At 34.3% G+C, this 14,203-nt stretch overlaps 2 protein-coding genes across 2 annotated transcripts; both read left to right on the forward strand.

Moving 5' to 3' along the window:
• Positions 1 to 1,185: 1,185 nt before the first annotated feature.
• Positions 1,186 to 3,720, forward strand: LOC130614342 (39S ribosomal protein L3, mitochondrial-like). Its single transcript, XM_057435766.1, has 6 exons — positions 1,186 to 1,736; positions 2,470 to 2,569; positions 2,739 to 2,799; positions 2,931 to 3,042; positions 3,173 to 3,250; positions 3,448 to 3,720. Exons 1-6 carry the CDS (start codon positions 1,227 to 1,229, stop codon positions 3,682 to 3,684), a joined length of 1,098 nt encoding a protein of 365 aa, XP_057291749.1. The 5' UTR covers positions 1,186 to 1,226; the 3' UTR covers positions 3,685 to 3,720.
• Positions 3,721 to 4,459: 739 nt separating this feature from the next.
• LOC130614113 (uncharacterized) lies at positions 4,460 to 6,859 on the forward strand. Its single transcript, XM_057435517.1, has 3 exons — positions 4,460 to 4,751; positions 5,347 to 5,587; positions 6,076 to 6,859. Exons 1-3 carry the CDS (start codon positions 4,527 to 4,529, stop codon positions 6,477 to 6,479), a joined length of 870 nt encoding a protein of 289 aa, XP_057291500.1. The 5' UTR covers positions 4,460 to 4,526; the 3' UTR covers positions 6,480 to 6,859.
• The last annotated feature ends 7,344 nt before the right edge of the window (positions 6,860 to 14,203 follow it).

Here is a 14,203-nt window from a genome sequence, read left to right on the forward strand (position 1 = left end):
TAGCTAAAAAACTTGTCTCAAATGTTAAATTTTTTGACCTGACGGAGCAACATCAATAACACTACTTTAACGGCCATATCTAATATTAAATTAATGAAGCCATTACAATGCATTTAAAACTTTCAGGCCAAATAACAATTTTTACTGCGTGGGGATCAAATTTAGTGAGTTTCTTAAACCTGGTTTACCGAATCCTTTTCAGAATAAAAGGGTTGATTATACGTTATCAAAAAACATTTGAACCACAATATTTCAGGTCAAAAATACTTGATCGTAAACATTTTCTTGTTTAGCGTTTCAAGATCTATAAGATCAAGGCAACAGGAATACAATTTTGAAATAACATTTTTTTGTACTTTGAGATACTTTGCTGGTGTCAGCAAATTTTTTAAACCCTTATATCTCCTTAACCGTTTGTCAAAAGTGCATGATTCTATATTTTTTTCATCAGCATTTCCAGACCTGCACAATAGGCAATGTGTAAACAAACTTAAGAGAAAAAAATTGGTACATGGATGGGTCCTTTCAGATGTCATCAAAATTCAAGTAGTAGTTCTCTTTTCCATAGTGGATTTTTATACAGGCTTTATCAACTTGTTATTTATACATACTGTTACTTTCCTCTCAAAAGACATCTATCTATAACCTACATTTCCACCTAAAGTTTAAAATCGCCTATAATTTAAAGGCTACTTCCCTGTGTCTCTCACATGCAAATTAATAGGTTCATTTTCCTGTAATGTAGCCGGAGAAGTTATGTCTGATATGTTAACTTTTCTTACATTACAGTACCATGCCAATGCATTAGCATGATGTTGAAGCATTCTTAAAATTAGTGAAGGCATGTTATTGCAATTTTAAGTTTAAGGCTGAATAACTTGAAAGCAGGTGAGAATAACTTGCATCATATCCTGCAGGCGAAACTAGGGACCACCTGGGACCAATGTCCCAAAAGTGGGTCCACCTGTTTCAGAACCAATGATAAGTCTCTGACGTCACCAAAAAACTTTTAAACCCCAGTATCTCTTGAATTGTTCGTCAAAAGCACAGTACGTAGAGACATTTTATTGATCAGCGTTTGAAGCTGTACACAACATTTTATTTCACTGAAAATTGGTGTGCCAAAATTTCTGAAAATACTGGAGTCAAATTTTTTTTGCCAAAATAACATATGTTTATAATATAAAACTTCCTATTTAATTTTAGATAAAATCAGTACGAACACTATGCTACCAATATCTACTATGAGACAGTTTCATAAAACTAGTGCAACTTTAAATGAATTAATAAAACACTACAAATGTGTTTGCCTTGCAAGCAGAGAGTTTAGTACCGTGGAACCCAAAAATTTATTTGAGGTATATTTGAAAAACTCGCATTGGATGGGAGTGTATGATAGACATCCAGTTACTAAAGAAAGCCTACCTGTAAAAACTTTAAGAGAGCGTCAGTTGAAAGAAAAACAAAAACAAAGTCCCATAGATATTCCAGTTTTTATTAACCCAAAAGCACAAGCATGGACAAAAGAATCTAAACGTGTTGGAGCAGTTGGAAAAAAACTAGGAACTAGTGTGCTGTGGACTAAGGAGGGGTTTCGACACCAGGTTACCCTTGTACAAATTAAAGAGTGTCATGTTATGGACACACAAATATCGCGTGAAGATGGTGGTATCGATAAACTTACACAAATGCTTGTTGGTACAGAGGATATAACTGATGAAGAATACCTAGCAACGGTATGCAATTTAATTGGTTTTTAGCTGGTTAAACTCTCCTGATTTATGTCAGTAAAATTTGTTAAAAAAACTACACTGATAGGCCATAATAAATACACAATGCAATCTTTTGAATGATAGTGAGGTAAGTTTAGAATCACGTACAAATATTTGGTAGAGCAGTTTTTTAAGATATTAAAAAATAAGAACGACAAAATCTACGACATATCCAAATATATCTTTCAGCAAGCTTTCGCCAACGCCCAGGTTGGCATGTTCACACTGCTTCTAAATTTTATTTTACAAGTTAGAGATAAACGTACAAATATGTCATTGTGTCCTGTACAAAAATATTGTACATTTTTAACATTTAAATCATGTAAATCAACTAAAAATCATTCAGGATTAAAATAAAAAAATGGAAGAAAAACTTTACGGTGAAGTATTGTTGACATCATATTTTGTCATTTTCTGTCTTATTGCTTTGTGTCTTTCGAGGACTTCTTCGCTTTTTTACGTTTTTTTTAAGGGTTTACAGCCTTTCTTATTTAAGTCGCATTAAGGAATTGATGACAGGAATGTCACTTTTGCTCTACTCACATGTAGTTCTATTTCACACACATTTTGTCGGAGTAACAGGAAAATTAAAAAAACATTACTTTTTGAATACCATATTGAATTTGTGGAGAAACCTTTAGAAAAATAAACGCATGTTATCGTTTTGTTGGTGTATTATTATCGCGTTTTTTTTTAGTTTTCCCGCCAAAAAATGAAATGGTTTGATGAGCGTGGCATCTTTCCAAAAAAGTTTTGGACTGGTTTTCTTGTTTCAAAGGATGCTTTGTTGTTGCCAGGTATCCCGATTACCGTTTTAAACATCGCAAGAAATTTAAGTTCAAAATCTGTTTAATAAAACATTGATTAATAATCTGAATGTTTTTTTATTTAAAGTTGTGAGGAAAAGTGTTATTCTAGTCTTGAGGAAAAGTGTTATTCTAGTCTTTCCCTTACACGTTTTTGTAGGAACGCCGATCACTGCTCAACACTTTCAAGCTGGCCAATACGTTAACGTTCAAGGAATAACGTAAGGTGTTTTGCCCATTTTATTTTCCGAAAAAATTTTACATTTGATTTATAACTTTCACTTTATTATTTTTATTATTATTTGGCAGAGAAAACAAGAACTTACTGTTGAAATTATGCATTTCAATTTAGCGTTAAACAGGGTTTTCAAGGAGTAATGAAGCGTTGGGGTATGAAGGGCCAACCTGCATCACATGGTCAATCAAAGACGCATAGAAAAATGGGTGCAACTGGAGGTGGACAGGTGAAATTTTTGTTTCCGTGTCTAGGTTTACTCCTAAATTCTTTTAATGCCTCTTTTTTGAGCATTTTAAATTATGTTGTGCTGTGCTTTGTACCTGTATTGATTGCAGTATACGTATTTCGTCAATTAGGATCCTGGAAGAATTTTTCCTGGAAAGAAAATGGCAGGTCATGTGGGTGGAAGGTACAAAACCACCCCGCCATTAAAGGTTTGTTGTTATTGTTTTTGTTGTCGTCTCTTGTTGTTTTTGCTGTCCTGCTGTTATTGTCGTTGTTGTTGCTGTAACGTCGCTTTATTTTTGTTGGTTTTGTTTTTACTATGGTGGTCGTTACGGCTTTATTTTTGCCGTGTCGTGTTGTAGTTGTTATTTTTTAGGCGTTGTCTTGTTACTGTTTCACCTTTTAGATATTTCGCATTAACACAAAATTTAACGTGCTCTACATAAGAGGGCCGTTACCTGGTGAGGTTGGTAGTTATCTTAAAATCAAAGACGGACGCAATCGTGATTTTCCGAATGAGCCACCGCCATTTCCAACATATTTTGATGACACCGCTGACAGTATCGAGGAAGAAGACTTGTACGACGATCGTGTGTGTCCCGTCGATTGCCCGTCACTTACCTTTCCCCCGTATAAACTATAATGTATATTATTATATATAAAATATCATTTCTGTAAATTTGCAGTTCTCGCTTCATCATGGTTTTGAACTTCCTCACGAGTCTGACTAGCATATGCATTACCCTGTATTTTAGATTTCAGGGATTTAATTTTGTATCGGGCGACAAACCCAAAACAAACAAAAAATAAAATATACACAATAAACGTATAGCTCCTTTTCAACGTTTTTAACGCACCCTACACACCTGCCTAAGTGGAACTTTCGAAGCCTTTCTACAGCGAAGCAATTGTCAGTCAATGCTGTTTTGCCATTTTGAGATATGTCAAAACAACTGACATTTTGATGATTTAAGAACATATTAAGAAGATACTCAGCCTAAATGCCTTTATAGATTATCAGAACAAAATATTGTTAAGCCCAGAATTACTATGAAATAAACATGTTGAGCAGGTATTTTCTCCTTTGTTTTACTATACATTTACGTTGTTTCTACAATCTACAAATAAGATCGTTCAAGGTTGAAAACAACAAGAGGTTAAAAAAAAGGTATAAATGTGTGGCGAATGTAAGAAATCATTTAAGTTTTTTATATCCTAACTAAAGACAACTTTATTTGAATCAGTTCGACTGAGTATATAAAAGGAATGGTTGCGGGTTTGCGTGTCAGTATAGTTTACAACATCCCTTGGTTTGTTAAACACACGTGAACATGTGCGTATTCGCGTGCCCGTTATATCAGCTGTCCCAATATTGATGTGACGTTTTTTTAATTTAAATTTTTTTTTCAAATGTTGTTATTATCTTATAAAAAAGAATAACATCTTATCCTATTTCTTAGCTTTAAGACTCACATTTTTTTAAAAATGATTTTGGTTATTGTACTCTTGGCCAATTTATTATCATTGTCTGCACATAATATTGTGAAATTATACACTGGCGACTTTGAGGAAATTGTTTTAAATTCGGAAGACACGTGGTTAATTAGTGTTGAGTCGTCTATGGATGAAGTTGAAAATGTGGAGAGACGATATCGTGGTCTATTTCGAGTGGGTTGGACGAGCAAGGCAGACATTTTAAAAGATCACAAGGTAGATATTTGTTTTACTTAATAATTCCGTTTCCACGGAGTATTGGTGATAAGAGTTCTGGGCCAAAAGTATCCTGGGGATGAGGATGCAGAGGTGTGAAATAGCATAATTGAATTAACAGTTGCAGCATGATTTTAAAAATATAATTTTTCACGTTTTTGGCGATAAATAAAAACTTTGGGAATTCCCTTTACTAGAAGATTTTAACCGTCTCAATGAAAAAGAAATAAAATTGACTTGGAGTTCCCGTTGTGCATTTAATAAGAAACTTGTTTGTAAGAAACATTGGACTTAAATTTGGTCAAAGGTTAAGAATATTTTTTGACTATTCTCAGCCCTGGGGATAAGGTTGGTTATTTTAAGCGTTAGGTTCAGATAAAGAAACACAAAAACATTTGAAATATGATAAAAAAGTTACCGTCAGCAAAAAGACTTTAAATAAGTTCTTTTTAAATATAGCCAAATTTACCTATATGGTCTGCTCTTTTACCTGCAAGAATGTGCGCACATGAGTAAAATTCGCAAAGTTTCGTAAACTTTTGTAAACATTGGCAAGTCATCTATAATTCATAATTTTTCTTATAATTATATTTAGGTAAATCTAAGTAAAGACACACTGTATCTTGTTTATCCGTACGGTTCAGAAAAGCAAAAACAACAAAAAGTCAAATTAACAAAGTCTATGGAAAATGCAGTTGAATTGGCTTTAAAGAGTATCCCAGATAGCACAGTTATTTTACCGAACAGAATTGAAGGTCAAAATGTTAAATTGAGGGGATTCTTCGAACAAGCATATGCTTCGACTCCAACGAGATTTCCGGTGGTGTATTTTACTAGTGAGTGCATATGGAGAAATACCTGTTCTATTTTTCTTAACACGCTCTTTGGTTTGTTCATGACTACACGTGACAGTGTATCGGTTAATTTCGGCAAGTAGTTGGTAATCTCTTGCTTTGTATAATTACCGTTACGAAGACTCGTTCCTTTTGTTAAGATATTTGTTAGGGATGAAAATCTGTTTTCTGACAGATAGCATTGTGCTTTTTACTTTTGAGGGGGTGGGCAAAGTCTCAAGTGTGTATGTACGTAGGGAGAGGTTGGAGGAGGACAGGGGTGGTGGTGGTGCTGGGGGTGATGGTGCAAAAGCCAACTTGGACGAATTACATTATAGGATGGGGGAGAGGGCGAAATTACGAATATTTAGGCGAGTGTACTTCTTAAATGTCCCTGAGCATAACACACGTTTTTATAATCTCATAAGGGATTTTATTTTTGTTCTACAAGAGGTTAATTTCTGATGTTTTAAAAATAGTAATTTATTTAGAAGCCACCGAAACACCAGTTGAAGTGAAAGTTCTGGCCCTAAAATACTCCACACTCTTTTCCTTTGGAATCATCCGAAAACCGTCATCTGAAACTATGGCAACATACAACATCAAAACATTACCGCATTTCACTGCATTTATTGTGGACAATTTGGTAAAAGAAAGGCAACCTCGAATAAAGAAAATTCAATTCGTTGACAAATTATATGGCCCGTTGAAATACTCAATGATGGTTCGCTTTTTGTATTTGTTACATAAATACCATTTCACAGAATTGCCATATTTAAGCGTTCACAAAGTAGACATTGATTTAGATTCAATATTTTTTGATGATTTGGATAAATTTAGTGAGAATTACTTAAAACACCCTTTAAATGTACCATCCAATAAGAAAGAACTTTGAAGCGAAGTTGTACGTGCAGAATATTTAGACAAGTATTTATCGTGAGTGAACATCCTGTCAGTAGTAAATGCCACTTCCTTCCCAGGGCAATTCGCCTTTTTGCATTTGTAATAATCGGTGTAAGACCAAGAGACTCCGGGCATGAGGATGTAGTAAATAATCAAACATTAGAATTCACTTATGTGAGTTTTTACAAGAGATGAATTAGAATGACATACGAATAAATTATACAAAAGTAATGTGTAGTACATTCATTAACTTTTAATTTTTTAATTTTTTTTAGGTCATTTCTCGGTGATGACCGGCCTGTTATCCCAAATCTTTCAAGTCTGTTTCTAACATGAATAGAAGGACACAAACAAATAACAAACTTAGACTTACACGTGTTCGTTCTTCATATATTTTCTTGTGTTTTGAATCTTTGAACGGATTTCAGATCCGTATAAAATGAGAGAATCTACTACGACTACGCTATGCCGATTTGTGATAATGTAAAATATGCATGAAATAAAGAAAGGTGTATGCGTTATCGTATCTATGGAGTGCTTGATTATGATTAGCGAGGGTAAAACTTTCTAAATAAGCCAACATTTATGTGGTTGAATGTTAAAAAAATTAGACAACTATTTTATGCATTTCTATGCACGGTTGGGAAATAGCTAGCTAGTTAAAAAAATTAAATCCACGCCAAATCAAAAAAAATTTAGCTGACCGCGAAATTAAATCCACTCGAAATAGAATTTTGAAAAAAAGCAACAAACATCTGATCCATTCGTTGATATTGATCCTCTTGAAACCAGTGTTAAAGACATGCTTACCGTCAATTCTTTCTTTCCCAGAACCGGCTACATAGACGTTAATAAAAATATTGATTCTGACAGTAAGTTTGAATACCAGGACAAAGATGACAAAGGTAGTAAAGAAGATGAGGATGAAAAAAAACAATAAAGTTGAAAACAAGGGAAAAGACAGAAATGTTTATGTTTTTATCATAAGTAAATGGTAAGTAGGTGGTTAAATATTCACTTTCAAATTTGTCAAATCTGCCTTCGTATTTTAAGATTGGTCCCGCTCTGATTATAATATCCTCCCTAGTTTTCCAACATTTTCTGATCGTTATAAATTAAACATCAAAAACGGGTATTATTGTAGAGATTGTAAAAATTAAAATTTACCCCAATGATTAATTTTGATTTGATTTGTTTTATGCTCTACAAGAGTGTGGTCAAGAAATCATTACTAAGCGGTACAATTCTTGAATTGGGTGCTTAAGGGGAAAGAAGTAATATCTAAAGCTGAGATTGACTTTTAGGGTGTATTTTTCCATTTGTAAATAAATTTGAATTTTTTCTAACTGATTAACACTGCAAGGTATTTTATAAAAACCAGTCGTCAACCCGAGAAAAAATCCGGGGTGTTGCCCGTCCTTTATATTTGGCATTTCGTGTTTTCTAAACACGGTTACAAACAGACAGACGACGGCCATTCTTATAGGGACTAGCCGAGAAACCCAGTGTCGAAACGCCAGGTTATGCCACAAGTACCTGTGTGACATGTCGTTCAACGCCCTGAGAAGCGGTTAATAAGAACCGCATACTGTGCGAAACGGTTATGTGAAGCACTTTAGTACAGGTATGCAGTACAAGAATGCAATGAAGCGCACACAACGTTTTGGCGTTTCTGTTGTGATGTATTTTTTAAAATATAACTTTACTACGACTTTAGCGGAAATAAAAACACAGTTTACAACCTGCTCTTACCCAGTAATAGCAAGGGAGATCAAAGAAGCCGCCGCTAACACTTTGCGTGACAGACAGACAAATAGACGTACAGGGGTACTATAATACAGCCTAGTCGTTAACCCGTGGAAAAATTCACGGGGTCGCCCGTCTTTAAATTATACGTTACTTCCTTTGCCCGTTGCATGACACTTTTCTTCTGGGAGACAGACAAAATGCAGCTATTACTATAGATATAAAAAGAGATAAAAAAAAATTAAAAAAACAAAAATAATTTTGATTTTTGAATCAATTTATAAATTGCAAAAGGTACTTAAATGTATTATTCAAGTTCCATGGTTCTGCATTTCTTACATATGCAGTTTTCAAAATTCCAGTAGATAAAAGATACATCACCATCTCGCGATGGGCAATTCAATGTAATTATTTTCTTCGTCACGTTTGTCGGTCTACAGATTCGGCAAGCCGTTGGTGTTCCTTTTCGCCAATCCAGTTCGTCTTCATCTTCATCCTCATCTTCATCGTCTTCTTCATCTTCGTCGTCTTTGCCATTAGGTACCCTCTTTTGTAAACAACCACCAGCACAGACCGTTTGTGTATAAGCTTTTTTTTTGCAGCCTTTTATATCCGCAGTTCCCGGAATTGTCACCAATCCACAATCGTCTTCGAACCCTTGCCTACTACTTTTGTCTGATGATTTAACTTTCGCATTGTTATAGCAAAATAATATAACAAGGAATGCAGCTATAATCAGTATCTTAGTCGTAACCATTTTAGTGAGTTTTTTCAAAAGAATAACCAACAGCACACCAACCAATTCTGTAAGTAAATTATTATTCTGTATATGTGTATTATGATCGTTTAATCGTAAAGGAACTTTGGTCATGAGCAGGAAGAATTAAAGCTGACATATTATTTCAAAAAGATTTATGATCGCATGATTTCTACTACCTTTATGTTGGTAATCGCTGAATCTTGAGTTTCACAGTTGTGAGCATGAAGAATAAAATACATCAAATATGCTTGGTAATTGTCTTGCCCTACTTCCCTGTGTCAAAAAGGCAGCCGATGCTGATCGTATGATTTTTACTTGCCCACTTGCCGCCAATAATTCATTATTTTGAAATCATGTCTTTCGAAAGGTTAAAACAAAAACAGAAAGACTTAAGCTCGTCTAATTTAAACACGTATTCCGATGAGTAGAATCTTGGAGGAAAGAATACGGAAGGAGAAACAACTTCATTTCTGTACGCTTTAAATGTATTGAATTTTCTATTGTTTTTAATATCAAAAGAATCAGTGCGTGAGGTGCTCGACCGAGTCTTTTTCGCAAAAAATTGATCAAATTCCATATTCTCCTTTAATAGGGGCTAACTTTTTTCTACTAAAATCTGACTGTAACACGCTGCAGGCACGTGATATTTGTACGGAAAGTGTGCCTAATATAAGACGGTAAACATTGCTATTAAAAACTTCAACAATACGTTTGAAAATAAGCGTTTAACCACGATATTAACCTATTTTTGCAGGCTTGAGTATACCACTTTGATCATGAAAAACAATATAGATAGATATGCGCCGGACGAGTGCCGACAAAATGTGTGCTGGATTAATGTTTATTCTAACTAAAGAAATAACTTCTTATAGCAGAACGTCGTTTTAAAACGAGATATAAACTTTTTCTTTTTGTTTACAAAAGTGTCGAGCATGTGCTTCTTCGCTAATTATGTTAACATAAGAACAAAAGAAATTTTACCGATTTCAATATGGCTTCTTGTTTTGATAATTTTATCAAATTTATTATCAAATTATCTAATTGTTTTTATAACCAATCATAGTTGCGAATTCTTATTCACGAATAATTTAGTCACATAACCGCCAAAATTTCAAATTAAGTTTCTATACAGACACCTGCTAGAACCTCACGCAGTGTTTCAATAGATTTAAAAGAGTTGTTTCTCCTTCCGTATTCTTTCCTCCAAGGTAGAATTTGGTGTGAAAATTCGTGTCACAATGAGGATGAAGATGTCTATTCTGGATACCTAAAAAAACTACTTTTGCACTGTGTGCGTTGTACGATTTACCTAAGTGCGAAATAATTTACACTTGATCATCTAAAATCATCTAAAATCATCTAAAATCATTTAAAATCATTTAAAATCATTTAAAATCATTTAAAATCATCTAAAATCATCTAAAATCATTTAAAATCATCTAAAATCATTTAAAATCATCTAAAATCATCTAAAATCATTTAAAATCATCTAAAATCATCTAAAATCATCTAAAATCATCTAAAATCATTTAAAATAATTTAAAATCATCTAAAATCATCTAAAATCAACTAAAATCATCTAATTATAAGTGCACCCGTGGTCAAGCTCAACCTTACATAAGCGCATCAAAATCTTGCTATCACCACTGATAAGCGCTGCGCTTGATTTCAGCGTTTTACGGTGGCAAAAACAAAAATGTGATTTAAAATCGACTACAAACTTTCTTTATTATATTTTTTTAGAATCATCAAGACTCATTAATGCTACTTGATTGTTACAGCACAGAAATAAAAAAAATTAAAAATTTTTTGACGCGTTTTAGATGTCCACACCCATTTTCAAGTTACATGTGAATAAAAAGAAATTACAGCGCTAGAATATAAACAAAAGTTAATAAAGCATAACGCATAATTAATGTCAACAATTATATTCTACCAAATAACAATAGAGGCATAGATCTTATGTTTCTATTCAACGGAGGCGTATCATGCATAATAAGTTAGCTCTCTTTTAATTCGAGATCAAAAGAATTACTCCGATGAGCCAAAATAGTGAAGTTTCTTTTCACACGCTATACAAAATCAGACAAAGTACTGTTACTAGGCAACACATATTTGCCTGTAAGTGGAGAGCGTCCGAATTGCTCTTCTGTTTTTACTTTCGGGTGCCGTAAAGTTTCACCAGTACTTTATAGGCGTTATGTCGATGATATTTTTGTCGTGCATATACGGAAACTTTCCATCCTTCAATAACGTTTTCACAGGAATCTAAATAATACGTGTGAAAATCACTTTCTAGTACAACAAATTAATCCCCTAAGCATAAGTATTTCTGGATTTATGATTCGTGGGCTCTTTATGCCACCCGTAGAACCATACTAGACCAAATAAATCTGGTGTTAATTGGGTTAACAGCTAATATTTTTAGTTCCCCCATATGAATTTATAGTTGTTCCAATTCTGACCGACTTGTAGCCTTGTGGTAGAGCGTTCGCTTTCAGTCTTGGGTTCAAACTACGGCCGAGTCATGCCAGAGACTATAAAAATGTGAATCTGTACTTTCTGCTTAGCTCTCAGCATGAGAATAGGATCGATATCTTAGGCAATTGTTTAGTTGCACGATTGCTGTGCTTGCACGACTTTTGTAGCTCAAATAAGAGCTTTAAATGTGTTAGGGCCTCCTTCGCAGAACCCTCTTGGAAAGTGCTACCAATAGGAACTGGGGAGGCTTTCTAGGTAAATAATTTCAGGAATATTAATATTAATTAAGGGCTCTTAAAGACGAAAAAAATTCTTGAATTTAATTTAAATTAAATAGTTACCAACTCCGAACTAGAGAAAATAACTGTGCACAATTTGGCTGCGATGAACTGCAAGAAATATAAAAAAAGAAATTTTACTTCTCCGTTATTATTGTTAGGATATTAACATAAAGGACAGAGAAAGTTGTAAAGAAATGTTATATTTGCAAACGATTTTCTCGAAGCACTGGTAAAAATTCTTTATAACAAAGCCACGTCGAATGTTAACGGTTTGTACAAAAGCTACTTGCCATAGCCGATTCAATTGTTATGACTTTAGAAAGTTAATATCCCCTTTGCATTAAGACAGTGTTTGTTGAAGATTTTAAGGAAAAGGATCAATACCAGCAATCTTCCATATTTACCTGACTCTAAATATACCTTAAGAAGATGAAAAGAGTGTTTTCTTACTGATATGTTACGGGGATTGTGATAAATTTGGAAATTACGGATATACGGACCTGTTATTATGCAGAAAACCAATAGCAAAAACCCTACCCCGAGACATTTTAAGACGTTGCTTGATAAAAAATCTTTACATTACCACCAACTGGCTTGAAACTTGGGACGATGTATGGTTCGCAGAAAGTGCACAAAAGGTCAACAAGATAATCGCCTCCTTTCAGACCTGTTAGCTCTGCAATTGGCACTTCAGCATATAATATAGATCAGTCTATTCTTGAAATGTTGAAGCCCCTTAGTATTAATTCATCCACTGTCAAGGAATGTTCATAGCTTTCTCTATTAAACAATTCGCGTATCAATGACAATTGTAACCACATAGGAATTTCCTTGAAAAAAATAAATTGTAGACACGGGCGGCTAACCACGCGGCAAGCCAGCTTTGTTTACTACAAGAATAGTACTTTCTAAAGACCTTTTACTTGCTCAAAAAAATATTTACTTTATATTTAGCCTAACGTCCCGTATGAAAGGTAGTTTTATAAAGGAAGTTTAAATGTTTAAAACATGCATGTGCAGTTGACTACCGACAGTCTTATTTACTATGAATAAAATTATTTCACCTGGTTAAGCTGGATTTCCACTTAAAAGAAAAAAAAACGATCGCAACGGTATAGAACGAAACAAGAAAAATGCTATAACTGCAGTTGCCTGTCATATTGAGAGAATATTGGAAGGCATCATGTGGAAGCTTGCACTGTGTTTTTCTTATTGCTAGTAATGCAAGAGAAACTGGAAAGAAGTTGTTCAAGGTAAGTATTCGTAAGAGATAGCAGTTGTTTAAGCAGGAAAAAAGAAACAACTTTGAATACACCAATTCAACATGGCGTGAGACCGCGTTAATAAAAAGACTGGGACGAGTTTGGGGTAAACAAAACTAACCGAAATTAGTCTTAGTTGCACAAGAAGGAAGAAGGAAAGAAAGTTGTTTTGAGTAGTTAGTGTTGTTAGAAAAGTATGGAGTTTGAAATGATAGAGAAGATGAAGGTAGACAAGTTAAAGAGGTTTTTGAGATTGAGAGGTCTGAAGGTTAGCAGGAGAAAATGCAAATTAGTAGCTAGGGTGTTTGCAGCTAGCGAAAATAATGTTCCAGTCATCAAAACAGCGGAGGAGGTAGAGATATCTTTCATAAAGATTACCAGGCTAAGCTTACAGTCAGTGAATCTGGTGTTGTACTTCCCGATCCAAAGTATCTTCCTTCTGGATGGCTCTGTGAGAATGATGGCATAAAGTTTTGGCCATGCATACTGTATGCTGATTAATTACCTAATGTTTAACCCCAGTGAGCTTGGTAGTTCAGATTTGAACGATTACAAAAGTTCAAAAGCTTATAGATATTTTAGTAATGGTTGGCTTGGCCCAATATTGTACCATGAAGTTGAACCAACCTCTAGCTATTGTTTTTTATAAATGACCCTCCGCATAAACTTTAGATTTGTGTGACAAAAAGTAATGGCAAAATTAAGTCTGCACATTGTGACTGCATGGCTGGTATGTCAGAGACCTGCAACCACATAGCAGCATTGTTATTTCGTCTTGAAGCAGCAGTTAGGCCTGGACTGACCAATATGTCATGTACCAGCAAACCGTGTGAGTGGCTCCCTAACCGTACAGAGGTAAAACCGGTCAAGATCAAAGATGTTACATTTAAACGTGATGATTTTGGAAAGAAAGGTAAAAAATCAAGTTTTGAACAAAAATCATCAGTATTTTACCCAGTGTCAAACGCAGATGGGAGTTACTGGTTTAAACTTTTGCAACTTTTTCGTTTGGACACAGTATGGTTTTTTGGTAGAGAAAGTTCTGTTTGATCCTGAGTTTTGGAACAATCTTAAAAAAAATTGTCTTCCTTCTACGTGCATTATTTGAAACACACGTTCTCACAATAAATGGTATATATGGGATAAAAAATATAATTTGGTTGAGACTGTTCCGGTAAGAAGGTAA

The sequence above is a fragment of the Hydractinia symbiolongicarpus genome, chromosome 11, assembly GCF_029227915.1.
Source record: "Hydractinia symbiolongicarpus strain clone_291-10 chromosome 11, HSymV2.1, whole genome shotgun sequence".
Taxonomy (NCBI): domain Eukaryota; kingdom Metazoa; phylum Cnidaria; class Hydrozoa; order Anthoathecata; family Hydractiniidae; genus Hydractinia; species Hydractinia symbiolongicarpus.

What these genes read in the sequence shown, in the direction of transcription:
- LOC130614113 (XM_057435517.1), top strand. Translation starts at nt 4,527, where the DNA reads ATGATTTTGGTTATTGTACTCTTGGCCAATTTATTATCATTGTCTGCA. An exon ending in ACATTTTAAAAGATCACAAG is followed by an intron (nt 4,752 to 5,346) that starts GTAGATATTTGT and finishes AATTATATTTAG; the next exon opens with GTAAATCTAAGTAAAGACAC. An exon ending in TCCGGTGGTGTATTTTACTA is followed by an intron (nt 5,588 to 6,075) that starts GTGAGTGCATAT and finishes TAATTTATTTAG; the next exon opens with AAGCCACCGAAACACCAGTT.
- LOC130614342 (XM_057435766.1), top strand. Translation starts at nt 1,227, where the DNA reads ATGCTACCAATATCTACTATGAGACAGTTTCATAAAACTAGTGCAACT. An exon ending in ATGAAGAATACCTAGCAACG is followed by an intron (nt 1,737 to 2,469) that starts GTATGCAATTTA and finishes GTTTTTTTTTAG; the next exon opens with TTTTCCCGCCAAAAAATGAA. An exon ending in GGATGCTTTGTTGTTGCCAG is followed by an intron (nt 2,570 to 2,738) that starts GTATCCCGATTA and finishes ACGTTTTTGTAG; the next exon opens with GAACGCCGATCACTGCTCAA.